The following is a 25,401-nucleotide window of genomic DNA, read 5'->3' as shown; positions in this document are numbered from 1 at the left end:
GTCGTATGGACAGAGCTCATCTTTCTTCGGCATGACAGCAGCTGAAGGATGTGGTCTGATTTTACATCAAATCAGATGTGTGTTGTATGTATTATACAACCCCTTTCTTGTTGTATTATACTTTTAACCACTTTTGCAATATTTTTAACAATATTATACCTTTAATGCAAGCTACTTCTGAAGATTATTTTCAGTGTACAAGACATATTTGGGCTTAAAATCTTCACAGTCTTGTTCTGTCCAAGCCTCCTCACAGTGGGGTTCAGTATATTATAGCAAAGACTTGAGAGCAAACTCAGCTTCCTGTGCTCCTGGTTTGGCAGCTGTGAAATGTTATTTTTGGAACAGAATAGTTGAGGTTCAGGGGAAAGCAACTACAGACAGCTAAAAAAGGATTTACATCTTAGGCTCTTTAACTTGGGGAAAATCTTTACACAAAAATGTGTAGATTCTGAATATAACAATAAAAAAGTGGACACTATGTCTTATTATAGTCACTGTCCTTAACCCATAAACAGAAATCTAGTATGTTTATTTTATAAATCCATGTTTTTTTACCTGTCCCCGGAAAGATAATAGACAGACAGATAGATAGATAGATAGATAGATAGATAGATAGATAGATAGATAGATAGATAGATAGATAGATAGATAAACCCTTTGCCTTGTTGCAATTTATTAGCACACAAAATGGAAAAAGCATATGAAATAACCCAATAATAATAATAATACCAACAACAACAACAATAATTTTAATACATTGCACTGATTCAGAAACCCTTTGCCTTGTTGCAATTTATTAGCACACAAAATGGAAAAAGCACACATATATGAAATCACCCAATAATAATAATAATAATAATAATAATAATAGGCTAATAATAATAAATAATTGATTTATTTGTTGATATCAGCAACCCTTTGCCTTGTTGCATCATTTCATCATGGTCCAGGAGTGCGCATGCCCTGTGTCTTCATCTTTGAAAGACCCCTCGCCATTGGTGGATCAGCACATGTCTATAAGTGCCGGCCGGTTTTTACAAGCGCTATCCACTCCGCTCCGTTCCAAGCGCGCGCACGCTACTGATGAGAAGAGCCTGCACCTCTTATAAACGGGTGGAAATACTGAGCGTGAAGAGAAAATCATGGAGGAGAAGAAGAGCGAAATCAATGGGCACGCCGGGCACAAAAGCCCGTTGCCAGCGGTCTCAATTAAATCCAAAAAGAAAAGCTTTAAAGACAGGTTGATGGGCTTCCTCAAAAGAAATCTCCTAGTGATCCTGACGGTGTCCGGGGTTCTGGTGGGCGTAGGGCTCGGGATGATGGTCCGGAACATGAACCTAACCCGAGCGCAGATGACTTATTTCGCCTTCCCCGGGGAGATGCTGCTGAGGATGCTCAAGATGATCATCCTTCCTTTAGTGGTTTGCAGTTTGATTTCTGGCGCTGCGAGTCTGGACACGCGCTCACTGGGAAAGCTCGGAGGGATCGCCGTGTCTTACTTTCTGGTGACCACTCTGATAGCTTCATCCATCGGGGTCGCGCTCGCCTTCATCATCAAACCCGGCGTGGGAGCCGGAGCGCTGAACACCAACAACTTGGGGCTGGAAGGCTTGAGCTCCAACAAAGAGACAGCGGATTCGTTTTTAGACCTGGCAAGGTATCATTTTGGTTATGAAAATTACTGATAATAATATATAGTAAAAATAGGTGATAAAAATATATTTCAACCTGACGTGAGAAAGAAAGCAGACCACTATGGCAAGTTAATCCGCTCCTGCAGGTTGCCGGTGTGATTAACGATGTATGTGCCACACACACACACGAATGCGTGCAGATCATGTGACAATAATCTCGTACTTTACATCTTCTTTTCTTTCTTTCTTTCTTTCTTTTTTTTAGCTATTTAAGTCATCGACTGTTGTGAATTAACTATTGCTCCAGACAGGGAGAGAAGAGCTGGAAAAACAACTGGAAAAACTCACATTTCTGGCAAAAAAATGTTTTAGACAGAAAGCATAGTGAGAGTTCAGCACAATTGGGACATCAAGTAAAGTAGGAGATAAAATTATTGATAAGCTTCTACAAGTAAGGAAACAATCAAATCAATTAATAACTGTCACAAATAAGGATCATTGTCATTCTGAAAATGTAATTTGCCTGGAATCATCATAATGGACATCATGTTTCAATGTATCTCTGTGAACACATGAAAATCCATCAACAGATTCTCTAAAAGCCTCTAAAAATTACAAACCACTGACTCTAAACTTTTATTAATGTTTTTAAATGATGATTGGATAATTACAAAAATATATTGCATTTAATTGGTTGTCTGTTTTAAGTGGCATATTTCTTTTTCTAACATGTCAAGGTATAGTGTGACACTTTCTGAAACGGTTCTGATTGATTTTGACCATTATGTGTCTTACTATTAACCTGGCTCACAACAGTTCAAATATTTCATAACAGCCCAATTGTTGCTGTGCTATAAGACCAAAATTAGGCTATGGCTGCCTAGGAGTTACCTTTCTGATGCTGGTTTTACATTTGTTTTTGCAGGATATGGTCTTTATTCATCCAAGTTGATCTATTCTAGATGATGGACAAAATGGATGGACTACCAGCTGGTGGGGTCGCAATCGACCTGGTAGATCTGTATTAGGGTTGAGAGATCACCATGGACCAGTAACAAATCAGCTACAATATTGCAAAAAAATATTTTGTTTTTCCAGCACAAACATAATTGTGACAATTTTATTTTTCATGAAAGGAAATTACATTTTTCAAAATTCCAGCAAACATGTTTGCTATTAGCTTAACATAATTGTCCTGCTTTTTCCACTAATCAGTAATTTACAAATATAAATTACATCAAATTTAATCACAAAAAATACATCATTACATGAACATTATTGTTCACCCTATTTGGACCAAAGTAGAAAGTCTTTAAGTAGAAAGTCTTTAAAGTTTCTCTTGCTGAAGTATAAATCTTCTATGCAATTATGTAATCAGAACTTGAAGAATGACTATATAATAGGCTTGCATGAAGCTGGAGAAAATACACTCCACTTTGCCCCACAGTTCACAGGGTTACTAGATTAATCCTCGTTTAACTCAGGTCATATGATGAATAAGAACTAAAACTCAGTTTAGTTTAAAATAATCCATTCTGTAGAGTGACTGAATATCTGTTTAGATAAAGATATTGATCTGCATGGATCAATGCAAAACTTCCTTTACAGGTCCATCATGATGCAAACGGGTGGGAATTTAGCAATGGAACACCAGTGGTGTCCATCTGTGATGATAAGAGCCCATTTTTACACATGTCTGCATCACTGGTTTATCTTTCTTGCTTGTTTTTCCTTTTCAGAAACCTGTTTCCATCCAACCTGGTGGCTGCAGCTTTCCGCTCAGTGAGTTACTTTTTTTCTACACACACACACACACACGCGCGCGCGCGCACACACACACACGCACGCGGTTATGTCCAGAATGAATATTTGTAGATCACTTCCTCCATGTTAACAGCTCCTTCATCTCTAATTGAGAGAGTCACAAAATGGAGTGACCATTTTTGTCCCTACTCAATAAATACCTCCCATCCTCTCTCACCACTAAGGAACCAGGCAGTTACCATAGAAAGCTGATTCCAGTCCTTGGTGCCTGGCAACCTGGCTTAGTTCACTGAGTTGTACCACACGGTCAGCTGCTTAACAGTGAGCGCACTCTGCTCAAAGGAAGCTCATGGGGTTTGGTGGTCTGGGTAGGAGATAACATCTCTGTCCCCAGACTGGAGCATGTGCGCAACCTCACTGACACAAACTGAACAGGGTACCCAGTTATCTATTTGCAAAAACGATGTTTTTTCTAAAGGCCAGAGTAGCTTTAGAAAGAGAAACAGGGTCATTGGCTGCAAATAATGGGATGTTTCTTTAGGAGAATGTTTCTTTATCCAGTGGGATTTCCATCAACACTTACCTGGATGGAGTCCAGACAGGCTTTAAAGAAGATGAGACACGGATTAGCAGGATTAATACAGAAATGCCTGGGAATTATTTTAATGGCCAGTTACATATGAACTTGTCCAAACTAATTTTTGAAGATCTATTCCAGGTTGCCTTAATTATCTCTAACTGAAATATGTTTATTTGTTAAGTCAACATCAGAATATGCAAACACAGTGTAAATTCATCTCATTAAAGATATGGCTGCCTGTGAACCTTTAACAGACGAGTTTCTGCTTTCCACTACACTGATTTTTATATGTAAACATATGTTTGTCTATGTAAACATAAGCTACCCAGATAGCAAATGACATCTGACCCAGTTGTGGCCCACATCCCGCATGGCATACCGGCATTGACTCAACCTGAGCGTGGCTGGCAATCGCATCCAGGCCACACACAGCAAACTAAAACCGGCTTGATGTGTGTGGGCCAGATCTTTGCCACTGCCAGAACTGAGCCATTTGTGCCATAGTTGGCCCAGATGAGGCCCGAATATGTATGTTATCTGGGTACACGGACATCTATCAACACTGCGCCAAGATCTAGCTTTTTTTACGATGAAGTTAAACTTAACTTAAACTAAGTTCAACTTTTAAAAATGTATCTTGAGATCCTGTGTTCTTTTCTATTCCTTAGCAGCACAACGTCTCACATTTTTTTAAAGGCAAGAACGCGTTCTGTGAGAAAAGCGCCCCGCTTCTAAAAGGCAGCTACTTTCGTTAAAGTTGGCATGAAATGGAAGTGGTGATTGTTTTTTCTTCCCTATGTGGCATATATCCGGGTAAAAAGCCTTCTCGAATGAGAAAAAATGTAGGACGGGACTTGATTTTGTCAATGGGGAATTGATTGGATTGTTTGCTATTGCTGTGATCTCATTAGAGTGATAGGTTGTTCCGCCCTCACACCGGTAAACAAGAGATATCGTTGCAAGAGGAAGGGGAAGTTATTTTGATTAAAGATTACGAAGGCACATGAATAAAAACATAATAATGATGTGCACTGATAAATAATTTATAATAAATACTGCAACATTCCATTAAAAAAATAAGAATAGTTAACTTTAATTTCATGGTGACTTTAACACCACTCCCCCACAATTTTGCTGCATTTTTACATTGCCGAAAAGAAGTTCAACCTTTAAAAACATGTCTTGAGACCCTGCATTATTTCCATAGTTCAGTGCCACTGCCACGTCTCATGTTTTTGACCTACTCCGATCGTACTTTTGAGGTAGGAAGTAGACGGAAACTAAACCGAGTGGCTTAGCTCACAGAATTGGATTTTTTGAGAAACAGGGGTTCTGAATAGGAGAGCTGTGGGGGGATCCCTTTCATTGTCTCTGTGTGTACCAGTCTCAAAGTCCTCTTCAGCTAAACTTTAAATGCTGCTTTTGTGAGTATTTTGGCACTAGACATGCACAGAAACACGCTCAGTGCAGAGAAATAATCAAATGCATCCCAGTTCATGAAGCCGAACACTGGAACGGGTTGAAATCGGCCAGAATAGCTCTTTGATAAGCGCTGCATGTAGCTCATAATGTTTTCTTCCTGTCTTTTACTTTTGTCACAGTATATCACTGATTACAAGATGGTTCTTGTTGGAAATGGAACAAATGGAACCCTCATCTACCAGAAGGTACATGATCTCTTTATTTTCTAATAATAATTTTATTTAAAAATTATACATTTTTATGTTACGATAATGATACAATTTATAATTATAACATTATTATTATTGTTAATAATAATTTACATTTATATTCATTAATATAATAGAATTATTAACAGCATTAGGTCTTTACTTGTCCTATATTAAGCATGTACTGTCAACAATTGTCAACACATGTCACTTGCTGAAATGTCAATTAAACCCAGTAGTTTTGCACTTTTTTTTTTTTTTAACTCAAGTCCAGTTAGGGCTTCTTGGCTGGTTTGTCTCAGACCACTCAGTAGTGTTTGGCTCTTTGGCAGCCTTGAAAGAGCTTGCTGTTTGTTTGCACAGGGCCAGGGTTGAAGCAGCCGGTTTTTGCTGCTCCTGTCCTACTGAGCACTCAAGCAGCTGGAGATGGCAAGCCTTTCCCATAGGGCCTCCCATGTGTCTGCATTCTAGTCGCAGCAATGTGCTTGTAGAAGGACTTGGGATGTGCTAAGACATATTCACATTTCAAATAATTTTCTAATGAACATTTTCTGCCCTTATAGTAGTACAGTCAGCCTCAAATAAATCTAGTTACATTACATCCAGACCCACATGCATGCAGATTTCCACAGAATTAGAATGACCTTCAGTCACAAAGTTTATATGTCTCGCTACTTCCCAGCAAGCAATTTAAAAGACGTCTTATAGCCGCCCAAACACAGCCCAGACGTCTAGGCTAAAACAAGGCAAAATTTGGGCCGTCAGTGAAAATTGAATAGACATCTAAACCATAGCCCAAGAATAGACTACTCAATTAGATAACAAAGAAATGAAACCAAACATCTTGTAATCACTGTTTATTTTGCTTACGTGATGGAATATCATACATCTTGCAAGTTATTTAGGAAAAAACGACATGTAACCAAATTCAAGGTTATTTTGACTAGAAGTGGGTTACTCATAGCCGGACTATATCGGGTCTATAGTTAACCTAGACGGTGAAATGACAACTATTGCTTGTTGGGTTGTATATTTGTTAATTGAGAATTGTACCTAATTTGATCGATTTAACACACTTTAATGTTTAAATCTATTCCATCAGTATTTCCTTCAAATTCAGTGCAAAAAAGCAAATAATAATTCACAGATGCAAATGAACTACTCTATCTAGTGCTGTATGTGAATGTGATTAGCCTTTGTATAAATCATTGGGTCTTCATTACATCCTGGCTCAGCTAAAATGTCTCGTATCTGTTGGTGCATGGGTAAATATGTGGGCAATCCCTCAGAACGCTTGAGGTCCATAATTGCTTAAGTAGGGCTTACAGAACAACCAGTGCTGTGTGCCAAGTGATGAGCCATGCCTGGATGTGTGATAAATCCCAGAACAAGAGAGGGATTCTGTTGAACAGTAGCTCAGTCCCGTCAGATCTTCATCACCTGTGACCCCACAGCCATAACCGCTGGGGAAATTCTGTCTGAGAGCCGAGCTTCATGACGTTTTTGGCTTTTGAAAGTCACTTGTCCATGAACAGTCATATCAGTGACAGGAGATATGACATTGCATCAGTGAACATTAGTTCATATAGGTTACTTAAATTCAGCACTAATCAGAGCACATCAATATGTCAGATTTTATTGCTTAAAATAATGTTATCATCAGATTTGTTTTGCTGTTGCATTTTTCGCCTTTAACCAATTCTCAACTGTATGCTGCCAAGAAAACATTGAAAAGGCTGAGTGGCAGTATCCTAATATTTGAATGTCTACTTATGTAAGCCACTTTATAACAATGACAAACATGTTTTGGTGGGTTTCAGGTTCCCTATGGAACGGATGCAGATGGAATGAATATTCTGGGCCTTGTTCTCTTTGCTATGGTTTTTGGAGTTGCTTTGAGAAAGCTTGGGACAGAAGGAGAGGAGCTCATTCGCTTTTTCAATGCCTTCAATGAAGCCACTATGGTATTGGTGTCGTGGATCATGTGGTAAGTAAAGGTATTTGATCAAATTGACATCTAATGCAGTCTAAGGCGCAGAGCCTTAATGTAATACAATATAATGTAATGTAATTTATTACATCATATATTGTCCCCATGATAAATAATAGACTTAAAAATATATACACTTAACCCTTGTGCATCAATTTAAAAAAGTTACTCATAGGTCCAAAGAGGACAAAAATGTCCATGTCAAAAAACGGTCATAAAAAGTTGAAGCTTGGGAGCACAGACTTAACTTTGGTATCATTTTAAAGAATACCCTTGCCAGATTATTGCTGAAGTTAATTTTTTTTTATAAGTAAATCCAAAAAAAAGTTATATAGGTTTAAGTTTATGAAAATTATTTATGAATATTATTTTATATAAAATATATATTTTATGAAACAAGTTGAACTCTAAAACGGCTAGAAAATCAAAGCCATAAATCTAAATAAGTTGTGTTCCAAATTTGAGGTTGATATCTCAAAAAATGAGCTTTCAGTAAGATTTTGTTTGGGCGCAGTACCAAACTGTCCCCATTGGATCCCAGCAAAACTCCTCTGGTCACACAGTGATTGGCTTTGTTATTTGCAGTTGAGTTTTTCTCTCTCAATACTACAAACACACACATGCACACAAACACTTTTTTTTTTTTATAACACACATACCAACCACACTCTGACATCCATACCAACACACCCACACAATTATCATTGCATAATTTATCCAACTGGCTCTATAATAGCTCAAAATTCATGCAGTTAACAGTAACAAAAAAACAAAAACTTACTCATAGGTCCAAAAGGGACAAAAATGTCCAAGTCAAAAAACTCTCATAAAAATGTTATGCTTGGGAGCAAATACTTAAGTTTGGTCTCATTTTAAAGAAGACCCTTGGCAGATTGTTGTTGAAGTGAAAAAAGTGAAAAACGTGCAACCAAATTTTTTTTATAGAAGTTTAAGTTTATGAAAAATATTTATGAACATTATAATCAATATTTTATATAAAATATATATAAGTATTTTGTGTAACTAGTGCAACACTTTTTTTTTTTAATGAAATGGGGGTGAAATAGTAAAATTACAATAAAAATAGACACCTGTGCCAAAATTAATGCAGTTAACATAAAAAAAAAAAAAAAAACTTACTCATAGGTCCAAAAGGGACAAAAATGTCCAAGTCAAAAAACTCTCATAAAAATGTTATGCTTTGGAGCAAATACTTAAGTTTGGTCTCATTTTAAAGAAGACCCTTGGCAGATTGTTGTTGAAGTGAAAAACTTGAAAAAAAGTGCAACCAAAAAAATGTTATAGAAGTTTAAGTTTATGAAAAATATTTATGAACATTATAATCAATATTTTATATAAAATATATATTTTATGAAACATTTGGAAGTCTAAAACTGATATAAATTCAAAGCCATAAATCTAAACAGGTTGTGTTCCGAATTTGAGGATGATATCTCAAAAAATGAGCTTTCAGTAAGATTTTGTTTGGGCGCAGTACCAGACTTTCCCCATTGGATGCCAGCAAAACTCCACTGGTGAACACAGTGATTGAATTTTCGATTTGCAGTTGAGTTTTTCTCTCTCAAATATTACAAGCACACACATGCACACAAACACTTTTTTTTTTTATAACACACATACCAACCACACTTAGACATCCATACCAACAAACCCACACAATTATCGTTGCATAATTTATCCAGTTGGCTCTATAATATGCCGAAGCAGAAAACAGGAATAAAGCGAGTATTTGCTTTATAGGCCTAACCTGAAAAAATGGCACCATCTGATAAAAAATTGTAAAAATGTCAATTTTGAAGCCTTGCCAACAGAATGAAAGCCTATTAAAAAAGATTGCATCATTTTATAGTTAAACGGCACAGGGATTAAAAAATGCAGTTTTAATGGGTTTCAATGGGGACATTTTTGTCCTTAAGGTCCTGAGAGGAAGTATTTTGTGTAACTAGTGCAAAATTGATTTTTTAAAGAAAATGATGATGAAATAGTAAAATTCCAATAAAAATACACACCCGTGCCAAATTTTATGCAGTTAGCATTAACACAGGCAAAGTGATCAAAAAAACAAAACTGAAAAAGCCAAAAATGTCCTCAAGGATGCACAAGGGTTAAATACACTATAAAATACACTTATATTCATATAAAATATTGCAGTATTTGCAAGTGCAGTATGTGTAAGTACAAAATGCTAAAAAAATCGTTTAATATTCAACACTGAAATCTTAAAGAAAGCGAAACTTTTATACATTTTAAAAGCGTAAGTTGCACTATGCACAAGATGTCTGATACATTCTGTTTTTTTATCCTTCAGGTATGTGCCATTTGGCATCATGTTCTTGGTTGGCAGTAAGATTGTGGAAATGGAAGATGTGGTTCTGTTGGTCACTAGTTTGGGGAAGTACATTTTTGCCTCTATCCTGGGCCACGTAATCCATGGTGGCATTGTCTTGCCTCTTATCTACTTTGGGTTCACTCGTGAAAACCCCTTCAGTTTCCTGTCTGGCCTCATCACACCTTTCACCACAGCCTTTGCTACCTGCTCCAGGTAATTTATTCTATGTCATTTGTAGTCCTAAAAGCAGGTTTAGTTGAGCTAACCTACATTCTTTTTTTCTATAAGCAAAAAATTGCTTAATACAGGCAATATGCAGTTTAATGTTTGGGTTCATTTGTTTCCCAGAATGTGACTAAAAAGCTTTGTTTTCTTTTTTTCTGGAACCACCAGTCTTGCTAAATCTTTAGTAGTGTTATTGGAAATGCAACAACCTTGATTTGTTGGAAAAGGAATCAATTCTGGAATGGTCAGTCCTTAGACCAATCCAAAGCAGTGTTGTTATTGTTAACTAAAACTAATGCAAAATGCTTTTGTTAACTGAAATAAAGTTGAAATAAAGTTAAATGTAAATATTACATGAAAAACGTAAACTTTAAAAACTTTAGAAATGTTGCCTTTGCAACTACCTGAAATAAGTTGAAGTTGAAGTAATAAATCAAAAGCATAATTACTAAAACCTAAACTAAAATAAAAGCAAATTCAAAGCAATAAATACTATAATAGTACTTAAGTACTACTAAAATAACACTGATTCAAAGCCATTATGTAATGGTTGTGATGCTACTAAAAGTTGGTTATATACATTTTTTCCACCAATAGCATGGCTTTGACCATTATTACATCTATTTTGCCATTACATACTCAAACCTTGTCTGTTTTCTGTGCCTGTGCAGCTCAGCGACCCTGCCCACCATGATGAAATGTGTAGAGGAGAACAACGGTGTTGACAAACGAATCAGTCGGTTTATTTTACCGATTGGAGCCACTGTCAACATGGACGGAGCAGCCATTTTCCAGTGCGTTGCTGCTGTGTTTATTGCCCAGCTCAACAACATTGAACTCAACGCTGGCCAGATCTTCACAATCCTGTGAGTGTACATCCCTATGAGGTCTTTCTTCAATCAGCAGGAGTATTCATAGATACTGTGAACATTCCTATATATACAAGGCAGAGATGCTAAGCTTGATCTAAATTTACAAGTAACACATACTCACTTTCTGGAGCCTGTCCCAGTGTGGCAGGCTATGCAGTAATGGGCGATACAGAACTGAAGCTCTGATGGAAGAATGGATGTTGATAGCTTTTAGCATTATGGCACTTAACTCCGCTTTTCTCCAGGGAATTTGTCCTGGCTTGAAGTGTACCATTGGTCGCTTTGGATGAAGGATCTGATAAATGACTGCTCATTTGTTTATTCACATGTGCAGGGTGACAGCCACCGCTTCCAGCGTGGGAGCAGCAGGTATTCCAGCGGGTGGGATCATCACCATCGCTATCATTCTGGAGGCCATTGGTCTGCCCACCCATGACCTGTCACTCATGCTGGCTGTGGACTGGATTGTGTAAGACAACTTTTCCCATTTTACTCATATAAATACATTGGTCTCAACCAACAAATTAATACACTGATTAATTACAATTAACCTCATATATCAGTATTTGCTGAGTGTTGTAATTTTGAGATGTCATATCAGTGACAAGTTTACATTCAGGAAAGGGGATAATGATTAATTGCATTTAATTTAATTAAAAAAAAATTGTTTAATTAATGTCAACTATTTAAATGTATTCTGTCTTATTAATAATGCTTCAGTAAGATTTTTTTTTTTTACATTTTAAAAGAAGCATTACATTGATAAAAGTGACATTGAAAAAATGGTTTCCACAAAAATATTAAGCAAAGCAACAGTTTTCAACATTAATCATGATAAGTAATGTTTCTTGAGCAGCAAATCAGCATATTATAATTATTATAATATATTACATTTTAAAATTATTTAAATACAAAAAAGTTATTCTAAATTATAATAATATTTCACATTATTTCTGTTTTTACTGTATTTTTTATCTAATAAATACAGCCTTAGTGAGCATAAGAGACTTCTTTAAAAAAACAAACATTTAAAAATCTTACGGATCCCAAACATTTGAGCGGTAGTGTATCTATTTACAAAGTATATATATATATATATATATATATATATATATATATATATATATATATATATATACACATTAAAGGTCTTTATAAAATACACCCTCCCCACACATATCATCATGAAACCTGATAGCTTTACAGTCTATTTTTGTTCCTAAGGGTCTTTTAAGGCTTCATATAAGAATTAGAAAAGTTATACTTCTATAATAAGAAACTAATATTATGTATATGCATACAATAAATACATACAGTTTCAAACATAAGGACAGAATGTAAAATTTTCAATATGGAAATGCAATGCAATTTGAACCTATATTTGTACCTATATGACCTTGGCATCGCTATAGCGCCATGCTCTACTGTTTGAGCTACATGAAGGCATATAGAATTAGGAATTAGAATATAGAATAGAATTAGGATTTTCTAGCCCTTGAGTTAACAAACTGTGTGTCTGATGTGTGATCAGCGACCGCACCACCACAGTTGTGAACGTGGAGGGGGATGCCCTCGGTGCTGGAATACTTCACCACATCAATGAGCGAGAGATGAAGAGACAACAGCAGCAGCATCAAGAGGAGCAGGAACTGCAAGAGGTGAAGGTGGAGGTAGTGCCCAATGTCAAGGCAGAAGAAGAGACCTCCCCTCTCGTCACACACCAGAACCAAGGAGAAAGCTCCTCACATGAAACACTCAATGAAAAGGACGGTCTGGAGTCTGTACTGTAAAGTGTTGACTGTGGTCTCCCATCTCTTTCTTCACTATTTTCTCTCTTTAAAAACCACTACATGATGAGTGTGAAGTTTACGTCAAACGTAAAGTTTACTCATTCCTGTGAAAGGAACACTAATGGTCAGTTTACATAGTTTGGACTGGTTTTTTGTTATGAAAATCTTATCCAACTGTGCCAAAATGATTTCTTATAATCAGATTTTGTGTTTGAGAACATGTCCCAGATGATATGCTAAATCAAAAAGGGAATATTTCCAGTCTGTGAGCAGAGATGTGTAGTAATGGAAATCATTCACAGACTGACCTCTTGATCTGTTTGTTTTTCTATATTTTGACTGACTGTGTGAAATATTAACTATTTCAAAGATACACCGGAAAGTATTTGCTGTATATATTTGTGTCCCTAATGGCAAATCCTGTTGCATTGTGGTATAGGTCTGGTGATTTATTGGGGACTATATCAAAACTGCATGTGTGCTTGTGAAGTACTGTGAATTCTAGCTGATTTTAGAGCTCGTGCTTTATGGTTTCAGTAGCCTACATTCAAATCTGATTTAAGTGAACGCCAAGCTCAGAGATAGAGACAAAACCCAGGGTCACGTGTGATATTCAACCTGATGATGAAACACTGTAGGGTCAAACATTTCCTGATAGACCTCCGTTCTCTACATAAAATATTTATTTTTTTGTTTGACCCAAAAACATCACCCATGGTATCTAGTGACATCTAGTGGTAAGTGGGATTACAAACAAAGAACTTGTCGTAACTTTTTTGTACATTTTATGCCCAAATATTAAGTTTGGCCATTAGTTAAAGAGCAAACAATTTTAAAACGACAATTAGATAAGAATGAATAAGTTTAATTTATTCTAATTGCTTACCCTTTTGTACTGCATTGAAAACTATTTTTCGTAATCTGTTGCTATGAAAATATTCAGATGTTAGATGAACTCTAAAAGCTATTAACTTTATTAGTGTGTTTTTATATGCATTTTTACCTCCATGTACTTTTTCCCCACTATCCTTTAACCGTTAGTTGTCTTCTTGTTACCGATGTGTCTGTGTCTCTGCTTACAATTAAATCCAAAGCATCTGTCTCTGATTTACATGCATACACATTTTCCTGCGTGTGACAGATAATTATTTGTTGATAGTAATAATGTAACTGTAATCAACATTTAATTGCAAGGATTTATAGCTAATAATCAAACTGAATCCAAACACAACAATTTCTATAAAATATTTTTATTAAATCCTAATCAAATAATCACAAACTAGCTGTGATTGGTTGGTTCTGACCAGCGTCAAGAAATGTAACGTATGGCGTGACAAGGCGTTATTTCAGCAGTGGTCTGGACAACAATTCATACCAGAATAATGACAAAAAAAACAAAAAAAAACTTTAATAAACATTACATTGTCTCAGACAAACGTCACATTGTCATGCACATGCGCATTAATGAGTAACTTGAATTTTGGCTCGTGCAGTTCTCCTCGTTTTATGTCGCTATTGGCTGGAGAGGCAACAGTCAACGCTACTTTACCCGCCTCTGTGTTATGAACCGTTTCCTTAAACGCTTGGATTCCTCTACAGCGGTGTTTTATTTACTGTATTATATCTCTAGCCACATGCACGTAACGTTAGTTCATCGAGCTGTCGATGGACTTTCCATAGCCAAAAACGGTACGTAAACACAGTTTAAGATCAGTTACGCTGGGTGTTTTAGCCATGAAAGCCAAGTGAAAGTGATGTCGACATAGCTGTGAAGCCGCTGTATGATAGATACATATTTCTGGCTGATACATAATGGCATAACATTAATCACTTTGTTTCTTGCTGATACCCAAATACATTTTATCATTCCGTTATCGATGCGTGCGGCGTGCCACAGTTTTCAGTTAGGAATATTGACTTTATTCTATTCAAATAGGTACTGGTTGCATATTGTGGCTTTCAAAACAAGTAACGTTAAGTTAACGTTAGATTGTATATTGTGAATTATAAATTGTGTTTTATATTTGAATCGATTTTAAAAGCTTTTTTTCTTCGGTTTCTTTGAGGGATTGTATAATACAGACACCGTGCCGTCCATATATATATATATATATATATATATATATATATATATATATATATATATATATATATATATATATATATGTGTGTGTGTGTGTGTGTGTGTGTGTGTGTGTGTGTGGTGCAGTCTCTACTAGGCATTTGTTTGATGACTAGGCTGCCATGGTAACTGCCAATCAAGCCTATGGATTTCGCACTGCTTTATTTTATCTAGCTAGTGCCATTGTAGCCCACAGGATCTTGCTGGCTTTTTATGTCCACAAAAACATATTGATGTCAGACAGTAACAATTATGCGAACCGACTAGCCGTGTACCAACAAGTATTATATTAAAAGTAAAAAGTAAAAGTCCATGAGGGTTCTGTGGTGAAGACACTTGATTGTCTTTGTTTGCGGTGCAAGCTGGCTACGATTTAAATTTACCCACGTGATCACATCTTATGACATGCCGTTTTCTGTTGGTCGCCATGGAAACCAGAGGTATCAGCCAATCAAAAAACAGTGCCTGCCTATTATTATTCCACAGAGAAATACAAGAAACTGCTTTGTCTGCACTGTTGCATTTATCAGAGTTCATCTGACACATATTAATACAATTATATTTTGTCAGTGTAGAGTATTATTATTATTTTATTACTAAATTATTTAATTAATTAATCATTTATTTTTTTCTTTTAAAGTGCCACTATTATGGATTTTTGAAAATGAACTTTCATGTAGTGTGTAACATAGTGAATGAAAACATCCTGCAAAGTTTTAAATCTGAAAGTGCACCGTATATAAAGTTATTGTCTTTCAAAAGTAAGAGTCGACTCTGAGTCAATGAAATGAATTGTTTTGTTTCGTTGTGACGTCAAGACGAAACATTAGCATATTGCCCGCCCACTTATTGCGCAGGCACCAGGGAAAACTTGAACCTCAAACCGATGTTGTGCCGAATTTGACCCCCGCCAAATTATTGACCCCCCCCCAGTTGATACAGTTTCCACATGTTCACTGCAATAAATTAGAAAAATACTCTGTAAATAAATAAGTAGGCCTACAAGTAAAATAATCGGTTTATTGATGGACATGCATGCACTTGTTAATGCTGATGGTGAGGAATTACAGGTGCAACAACATCTCATAATGTGGCTCAAACTGAGTAATGTATCACTAAGAAACGTCCTGCTCGAGTTGTCCTTGCGATGGAGGTTCGGGTTGAATGAATAGGCCTAGTTCTTCCAGTATTTTATCATCGGACTCGCGCCGGGATTGATATGGTAAAATCGACATCATTGTACGTTACTGTGTTTAGTTTACGGTGTAGGAAGCCTCAGGACACGCAGAGCTGACATTGTTATGGCAATGGGCATTTTTGTTTTCAACATGGGCGCTGCACGCGGTAGACCAATCACAACAGACTGAGCTGTCTTGGCCAATCAGAGCAGAGTAGTTTGCGGAAAGGCAGGATTTAGAGAGATTGATTCATCTGACAAGTCTTTTGAGAATCATTGAAAATGTGGTGATGTGCAAATGTATATTATGAGAAAATGAAACAGTTTTTTGACCTTTGATGCATGTAAACCTGTTGTAGGAGACTCCAAAACAACATTAGGAAACTTTAAAATAGCATAATAGGGGCACTTTAACAACAAAATTGAGCATTCATGACAGAGCATTCTTGAATTTCAGGCAAGCCTGAACATGTAGATAATGACCGATTACAGTAAATGAGCCCTGCATCATGTTAGACCACACACATCACAGAGCCTCCTTCTGTGATCATTCAAGCCTTTGTTTTGCAGTGTTTAAAACACAGTGTGATTTTGACCTTTTAGCTGTCGCTCTCGACAAATGAGGAACTACAAAATCTGGAAGTGGTGCTATGGCTCTCGGAGTTGACAAGGCTTTATTAGACACCTCTTCGCAGATGGACAACAAGAGCTATGGGAGGTGGAAGACCAGGACCCCAGAGTTTATTCGCAGCGGTCACTCTAAACCCCTCAGTCAAAGGGCAATTGAGAGGACAAGGTCTGCAAATGTCCTGGGGACCAAAGACTCAGACACAGAGAGGAGTGGCTGCAAAAAGACAGTCACAATGGCACCTGTTTCCAGGTATATGACAGACAGAAGCCTCTATACCATGAGAAAACCACTGATCTCCACACAATGCCAGATTCCCATCCTGAAGAACTCATCCACACATGAAGACTCAGAGATGGTAAGAATCTAATGACGCAGTTCATGTTGAACCAGGAACTATTTACTACCACTATTTACTAACTGAAACAACAAAAGAGCATTATATTGCTTTATTTCTTTCTGAACTTTGAAATGCTAGTCTTATATAGGGGTTGAGGTTTAGACTGCATCTAAAAATTTTTTAAATAAAACAACAATATTTTTCAATTAGTTTGGAAAGCTTTGTGTGTCCAAATGTTAAGAGTGCGAACCAGTGTTTCCTGCAGACAGCAACAAACACAGCACAAGCTGTGTTGTCTGATTCGCAAACTGTTGATGTTTTTTTCTTTTTTTTTATTATTTTTTTATCAGTGAGATTTGTGAATCTGTTTCAGACTTGTTTGTGAGTTAGTGGTTTGAATCATATTAATTTAGTCAGTGAATGTTCAAAGCTATTACTGAGCCACAACTGACTCCATCACTGAACCACAAGTCGTTATTTTTGGTTATGTCTGAATCGAAATGAACCAGAAATTGTTACTTCTAATTAAAGATACATATTCGCAATTTTGCATGTTTGCAAAGTTCGCAAGTTTGATGTTCTAAATGGTATTTTAAAATTAAGATATTTATAAAACTTATATTATTGGTCATGGTTTAGCATAGTAAGACCCAATTGTAATGTTTGGGAACTTGGAAACTTGTTAAAACAATATACACAATACTGTTTTTTGCATTAAATTGATCAAAACTCTTTCAACATTGATAATAATAAGAAATGTTTAATGAGCAGCAAATCATCATATTAGAGTGATTTCTGTAGGATCATGTGACGCTGAAGACTGGAGTAATGATGCTGAAAATTCCGCTTTTCTGTGAAATATTAATATATAGAAAGTTATTTACAATTGTAATAATATTTCACAGTATTACTGTTTACTGTGTTTTTAATCAAATCAACTTAGCCTCAGTGAGCACAAGAGACTTCTTTCAAAAACATGAAAAAATCTTACTGGCCCCAAACGTTTGAATGGTAATGTTTGGAGCCAATGTTTTAGTCTACATCCCAGGATTTCCTATTAACATTTCCTTTTTTTCCCTCCTCAGATCAGTTACAAAGCAGATTCCTCTAAAGAAAAGGACAAAAGTCTGGCCAAAGAGTCATTCAGAAGGATCACACAAGCTTCTCCATATTATAAATCCTCCCCCGCATTATCCAGAGAAGACCTGGATACTTCCATGAATGTATCGGACCTTAGACTAGGGTCATGTGACGATGATCCTATTTTTACCACTTCAGCTGCCAAACGCAGTCTGTCCAGTCCCCCTTCAGCTTCCTTGAGCCTTACAGAACCCCCAGTGCCTAAGTGGATGTCCACTCCTAGAAGCACCTCTCACTTGTCCAATCATACGTCTCGTTTCACGAGAAAGGTAAAAACAAGAACAGGTGAGATGACGGACACAGGAAGAGATTCTTTTCTTAACACAGGATCTTCTGAGTTTTATAGTAAGAACCATCAACGTGGGTTCAAACACATGTCGCCTCATCAGGCCAACTATTGGGCCTGTGCCATTCCCAACTCCATGCCACCCTCCCCAAACCGCAATTCCCCCAACTGGGATCCTGAAAAGGAATACCAGGCACTCCTGGACTACACATACCCTCTGAGACCCAACATCACAGGCACATGGGGTTCACTAGATGGAGATCTTCTCTCACAAAACGATCCGGTGTTGCAAGACTCAGGCATTGAGTTGGACCGCTTTTTCAGCTCTTCCACCCTGTCCTGTTTGGACCTATCCCATACAGGGACTCAGCAGAGATGCTTTAGTCCAGGAACAGGTCGAAAGTCAACTGAGTTTCCAGCTCTAAACCAATCACGCTCAAAGTCCTCAGATGGTATTATGTCCAGTAGCCTGTACTCCTCACTAGACCAAACTGGCTTGTCAATTGAGAGTCTTGATTGCGACGGGAAGCCAGGGGGTCATTACCGTAAATTTGGCATCTTCTCAACTTTCAGATCTGTCCCCAATTTCATTAGTTCAACACTCGTCCTTCCCCGTCCTAATTCGCAAGACGAGTTAGACGAAGAGTTCCTTCGCCTACCAGAACATCTACAGGAACTTCAGGTGCTTTCACAGCAACTGAGGGACATTAGTGACCAGATAAGCCAACCGGTCATCACCAGCTGGGAATCCCTGGAGAGCGAGATTACCTCCATCAGATCACCAAGGGTTCAAGTAGGAAAGCATGAACCGTTGATGGAAGAAAGGGGCGATGAAGACATTGAGGCGAGGAGGGGATCTGTTTCTGGAGTTCCTCTTACACCTGAGGATCATTTAGAGAAAGCAAAGGAGCCTGCTGCCAGAATCCAGATGATTAGTCAAGACGTGAATAGAAGGAACCTGAGGGAGGTGGAAGCTATTATGAATCAGCTGAGCGGATTGTCAATGTCAGAGCTTCAGAGGACAATACAAACAGACCAGGATGAATATGAGACCCAGGAGTCACTAATGCAGCACATACAGGTGAGTAGACTTTTCTCGTGATTGCAAAATTCTGAGATTGCTATGAGTTTATGAGAACTGTTACATCCTTTCTCAACAGTTATTTTGCTCAAACCTAGAAAAGCTGATTCAGTGGCTGCACAAGGTGGTAGAGAAAGTAGATTTTCTATCTCCTCCCATGGTTGAATTGGAGAGCGTCAAAGCCTCCTTGGCTGACTACAAGGTTTGTAAACTACAATACCATTCAAAAGTTTAGGGTCAGTAAGATTTATTTATTTTTTATTGAAAGAAAGTAGTATGTTTTTTCCCAAAGATACATTCAATTGATCAAAAGTGAAAGTAAAGACATTTATGATTTTACAAAAGACTTCTGTTTCAAATAAATGCTGTTCTTTTAAACTTTCTATTAATAAAAGAAAAAAAATTACAAGTATATTACAAAAAAGATATTAAGAATCAGAACTGTTTTCAACTCTGAAAATGATAAGAAATATGTCTTGAGCAGCAAATCAGCACATTATAATGATTTCTGAAGGATCATGTAACACTGAAGACTGGAGTAATGATGCTGAAAATTCAGCTTTACCATCACAGGAATAATTAAAATTTAAAAAATATTAAAAATAGAAAACGGTTGTTTCAAATTGTAATAATATTTCACAATATTACTGTTATTACAAATTTTTTTGATCAAATAAATGCAGCCATGGTGAGCATAAAAAACTTATTTCAAATACACAGTGGCCTGGTTTCACAGACAGGACTTTAGACATGCCTTTGAAAAAAAACATTACTGGTGTGCATCTTGAGGCAAAACAATGGCACTGACATATTTTAAGATATGTCAGTGCAAGTTGCTTTCAGTTAAAACAGCTTAAACATTTTAGTCTGGGACTAGCTTAAGCCTCGTCTGTGAAACCGTGCAGAAAAAGCTTACCGACCTCAAACTTTTGAATGGTAGTGTATATGCATCTAATAACAATAAGAAATAATAATTTTATTCCAAAAGAAGTACATTAAAAAAATACATAACTGCATCACATGATATTTTTCAGAGTTTTCAGGAAGAAGTTCAGGCTCATAAGCCCCTCACAACAGATGTTCTTCAGACTGGAGAGATGCTTTTGCATTGCATGAATTCAGCCTCTCCGTGTGAGTCTTAATAGCTCTATCAAACTATAATACAATAAGATAATATAATTGTTTTTTACATAACAGCAAAAACATCTCTCTACAATTCAGCTGCTGTACTGAATACTGAATTAGCACGACTCTTTTTAATGGAAGGGAAAAGCTGCATTTTGTTACTGAACCCTCAGTTGTGGCTCCATAGCTGTGAAGTGAAATGATCTATCTATAAATTACAGAAACGTCTGTCTGTCTGTGCGTAGCATTTTTTTCGGAGTTCACTGTGTAACCTGCTCCCTGAATCGCTTATTCATTTGTGGATGTTAACTGAATCTGTAAGTCACCTACGCTGTTTACTTCTGTATATCTATCTATAAATTACGGGAACGTCTTTCTGTCTGTGTGTGTGTGTGTGTTCGCATATCTGTCAAACCGTTAGTCCGATGGATTTCAAACTTGACAGGTGTCTTGCTACGGGCATGAGTAAGTGCAGTGCCAAGTTTGACGTTGTTTGGATTAGAAATGCAAAATATATTGTTAAATATATATCGGTAAAAGAAGCACACATTGGCTTTTGCCGCTCTAGCCGCTGGCCACTCCCCCTCTCACACTGCACACTGAGTGAGCACAGCTGGCCACTCCCCCTCTCACACTGCACACTGAGTGAGCACAGCTGGCCACTCCCCCTCTCACACTGACACTGAGTGAGCACAGCTGGCCACTCCCCCTCTCACACTGCACACTGAGTGAGCACAGCTGGCCACTCCCCCTCTCACACTGACACTGAGTGAGCACAGCACAGGACCAGAGACAGAGGGTCGAAGAAAGCAGCGGAGCTCCCTGAATCGTGTAGTTAAATTTTCCACATTTATTGTATGTCATTATGTCAGTATCAGTATTTGCTTTCTACCATGCACAAATAAAAATGTCACTGAACTTTTGCTGTGTAATTTTCACAATGAGCACTCAAATACACCAAACCAACAATTACTAAAAACACACAAAAACTGATTTTGCACGGGCACTTTGCACTGCTCCCTGAATCGATGCGCTTATTCATTTGTGGATGTTAACTGAATCTGTAAGTCAGCAATGCTGTTTACATCTGAATATTATATTTCATTCTGGTGCGCTTAACGTTATCGCTACTGTGTAATAGTAGCCTATGCTATTCACCAACTAAACATATCCTATTGAATGCGTTCAGTCTCTTTCACAGGCTTCATTTGTAGTTGCCTATTCACAAACTGTTTGCTCAAGCATAGTGTTTTCTTGGAGTTCACTGTGTGCTTTAGCCTGGCAAGCCAGACCTACATCAAGATGTTAGGTCTGGCAACTCACCATTGTCAGGGCTCAATCTGAGGGGCGGGATAAACAGCTGTCTTTCAAATTCACTCTGCATGCAATAGGATAGCGCTACAACCAACCAGAGCGTTTTCCCAACAGCGGAGCTAGTTGATAGATTAAACTTTTGCCATATCTGGCCGGCAAAACTACGAACACATCTTCCTGTTTTAAGAATTACTTAATTACTTCTTTGTTCTTTTCTCAAAGAAAAGCTTAACTCCAAGTCCTCCAGAGTCACGGACAAAGCCGATTCGAAAGACCGCTGTTCGCCAGCAGCAGCAGCTCTTCTTTGTTTTCAAGTAGCAGGGAATTCACGCGGAACCGTCACAACTCTGTCGTCATTATGTAAAGCCCGCCCACCGACTCTATACACGATTTTATTGGCCTGACTAGAGTTTGTTTTTTCCAGCTCAAAAGTCAACGGAGAGTTGCTAGACTACACTGGCTGCAAAATTAATTTTCTATTAATTTGCATCTAGATTTCTAGGCTATGTGTGCTTTCTACCATGCACAAATAAAAATGTCACTGAACTTTTGCTGTGTAATTGTAACAATGAGCACTCAAACACACCAAACCAACAATTACTAAAAACACACACAAAAACTGATTTTTGCACGGCCATTTTGCACTAGTATTTTAAATTAGAAGAAGCATTAGAGCTTTTTAGCTTTGTTTCTTGATCATTCGGTACACTTCCACAAGTTTCAACAGCTTCTCAGTTTTGGACATGTTGTGCAGTGTAATCCAATACTCAGTCACATAGGACAGAAACAGGAAACGCTCTGCTCGGAGAATGCGGTCATGCATGCATGAATTCGAGAGCAGTGCTGTTACCTAGCATTCTCCATTTCTGCATTCACATCAAGAATTAACATCATTACTTTCGTCAACACATCACTAGTATTTAGATGTTCTCATACTGCTGCTCATATATATTTTTTTCTGATCCTACAGTTCTGAAAGACACACTGGTGCTAATAGAGAGGCAGTCTCACACACTGGAAACTCATTCAGAGTATCTTTTCTCCTCTATTCTGTCAGCCATGGACTGCCTCACTGACCCCAGATCTGAGGAAGCATCAGGTAATGATCTACTATTATAGTGCCCTCTAGTCTAGTGTCATCACATGGTTATATTACTATAAATGGATGACTGAATATGCTGCAGTGATGACATTTTTTTTTGTTGGCCAACATATAAGCTTCGTGACCTCTTGTTATGTGATTCTGTTTTATTCATCATGATAATCTTCACAAATTAACCCAATTTTTTAGGAATTTTGATGCCTAAAAACAATGGCAGAAGTAAAAAGCTATTGCGATAATAATGCAGATAATGCTGCATTCACGTCATGTCGTAATTACAAAGCTTGTATTAACCACAGACTTTATTTCAGGCATTTAACCAAAAACCCATTGACTTCAGGTGATGGAAGCTGAAGTGCTAAAATTCAGATTTCTGGGTTTTGGTCTACAAAAATATTTCCTCCCTGCAGCACGCTATTTCAATTCCTACAATATACAGTTCATTATTCACATTTTCCCCCATGACTTTAGCCTCTTTTGATTATTAAAAGTGCCGCATAACTTTTTTCACTCTTTCTCCCCAGAAGCAATTTCCTGAGAATTATTAGGAATCTGGGATGGCAAATATCTGGTCCGCACACTGTTTTCACTGAGACGTATTTTTTTGGTGTTTTCACATGAAAAACACTTATAACTTGACTCATGTCGCCATTATCTTTGTTTTACACGCTTACTGTATTCAGAACTGGTGTTATGTGCTGTCAGAGTTATCTGTCACAATATACGTTGAACTTTTCACTTTGTTTTTTTACATACCAGCTAATGATTGTCTGTCAGTGTCTATACATACAGTAGTCAACATTTGAAGTGGATCAAAACCTTTCATCAAAGTTTTACATGAATTTTGAACAATACCCATTCTTGTCTTAGGACGTTTGATTCATTTTTATTATCCATTTCAAATGGTGACTACTGTATTTTAACATATTCATGTCAGAAAATGTCCTGAGATGGCCTAATTTAGTAATACTGTTCAGCTCTGGAAGAGGTGCACATATGTGCCAATCATGATTGTGATCTCAGATTATTATTACCTTGTTAAGTTTTAATGGAGGACAACCCAGCCTTCATTTGCATCTCTGCAGCTTTAGTTTCCCTTCTGAGTAACTTGTGCCTCGAAGATGTATTGTATTTTTTTGACTGATTATTAGTGTCATGAGCATGCATACTTTACTGTTCACCCAAAAAGGAAAATTGTCATCAGTTACTCACCCTCATGTCATTCTAAAACTGTATGACTTTCTTTTATTGAATGTAAACGCGTGGCTCAGTGTTGTTGATTTTCTCTACATGATGTAAGTCAAAGGGGTCCAATGTTGTGTAGTTACCAACATTGTTCAAATATCTTCTTTTGTGTTCCACAGAAAAAAAGAAAGCATAGAAAGACATGAGGGTGAGCAGATGATGCAATTTTCATTTATGTATGAACTAAACCTTTAGGGTGAAAGCATTGTCAGTATGTTAACATTTGGAGATGTCACAAGGAACAAAATGCAAAAAATAAATTATGGTGCATAATGCATGTGGAATGGATTCAGCTGAAAGAATGACGGAAAACTAAAAACCTTGAGGCAGAAAGTTTTGGAGAACTTCAGCTGTAGAGATCACAGACTGATGTGTAACTGTTTTGCTTTTTAACTTTTTAACAATAAACGGTGTCCTTTTTGATAGTTTTCTTGTTTTTGTCTTGTTTTTTTAGTTAGGATAAATATATATTTCTCTGTAGGTTTCGATGAGGACACTTGATTAAATGCAAAAGTACTCAATTACTTGTATGTACAAGTATGTACATAATATACTGAAGTATTACCATTCATGCACACAGATTCATATAGGCCTGGTTTCACAGACAGGGCTTAAATTAAACCAGGATTAGTCCTCAGTTCAATTAGTAGCTTTTATAAACATGCTTAGAGACAAAAACATTACTGGTGTGCATATTGAGAAAAAACAATGGCACTGACATATTTTAAGATACGGTATGTCAGTGCAAGTTGCTTTCAGTTAAAACAGCTCAAACATGCATTTTAGCCTGTGAAACCAGAGGATACTGTATTAAAAGAAGTCCTCAATTATTTCATAAGGTGGATCCATAAACCAGTGTTGTTATTGTTAACGTTAACTAAAGCTCAAACTAAACCTACTAAAGATTTTATTCATAAAAAAAAAAAGGATATATATAAGCTGAAAAACTCTGGACTAACTGGA

General features: G+C 37.1%; 2 protein-coding genes across 5 annotated transcripts; both read left to right on the top strand.

Annotated features, from left to right (window-relative positions):
* The first annotated feature begins 1,039 nt into the window (after positions 1 to 1,039).
* On the top strand, positions 1,040 to 13,988 carry slc1a4 (solute carrier family 1 member 4). The gene is made up of 8 exons (XM_084391339.1): positions 1,040 to 1,660; positions 3,377 to 3,419; positions 5,583 to 5,648; positions 7,472 to 7,638; positions 9,971 to 10,204; positions 10,888 to 11,082; positions 11,423 to 11,557; positions 12,620 to 13,988. The coding sequence occupies exons 1-8, from the start codon at positions 1,146 to 1,148 to the stop codon at positions 12,876 to 12,878; spliced, it is 1,614 nt and encodes a 537-aa protein (XP_084247465.1). The 5' UTR covers positions 1,040 to 1,145; the 3' UTR covers positions 12,879 to 13,988.
* Positions 13,989 to 14,392: 404 nt separating this feature from the next.
* On the top strand, positions 14,393 to 24,866 carry cep68 (centrosomal protein 68). Of its 4 annotated transcripts, none has more exons than XM_084391337.1 (7): positions 14,393 to 14,567; positions 16,781 to 17,163; positions 18,231 to 19,652; positions 19,732 to 19,854; positions 20,687 to 20,783; positions 23,062 to 23,190; positions 23,721 to 24,866. In XM_084391337.1, exons 2-7 carry the CDS (start codon positions 16,828 to 16,830, stop codon positions 23,729 to 23,731), a joined length of 2,118 nt encoding a protein of 705 aa, XP_084247463.1. In that variant the 5' UTR covers positions 14,393 to 14,567; positions 16,781 to 16,827; the 3' UTR covers positions 23,732 to 24,866. The 4 variants fall into 4 exon arrangements, 3 of the variants coding, with proteins under 3 accessions (XP_084247463.1, XP_084247462.1, XP_084247461.1); XM_084391336.1 differs by having other exon boundaries at positions 23,718 to 24,866; XR_014625578.1 differs by having other exon boundaries at positions 14,426 to 14,567; positions 19,751 to 19,854; positions 23,718 to 24,866.
* Positions 24,867 to 25,401: the final 535 nt, after the last annotated feature.

The sequence above is a fragment of the Rutilus rutilus genome (assembly GCF_951802725.1).
Source record: "Rutilus rutilus genome assembly, chromosome: 20".
Taxonomy (NCBI): Eukaryota; Metazoa; Chordata; class Actinopteri; order Cypriniformes; family Leuciscidae; genus Rutilus; species Rutilus rutilus.
This window is presented reverse-complemented; position numbering and strand designations above follow the sequence as displayed.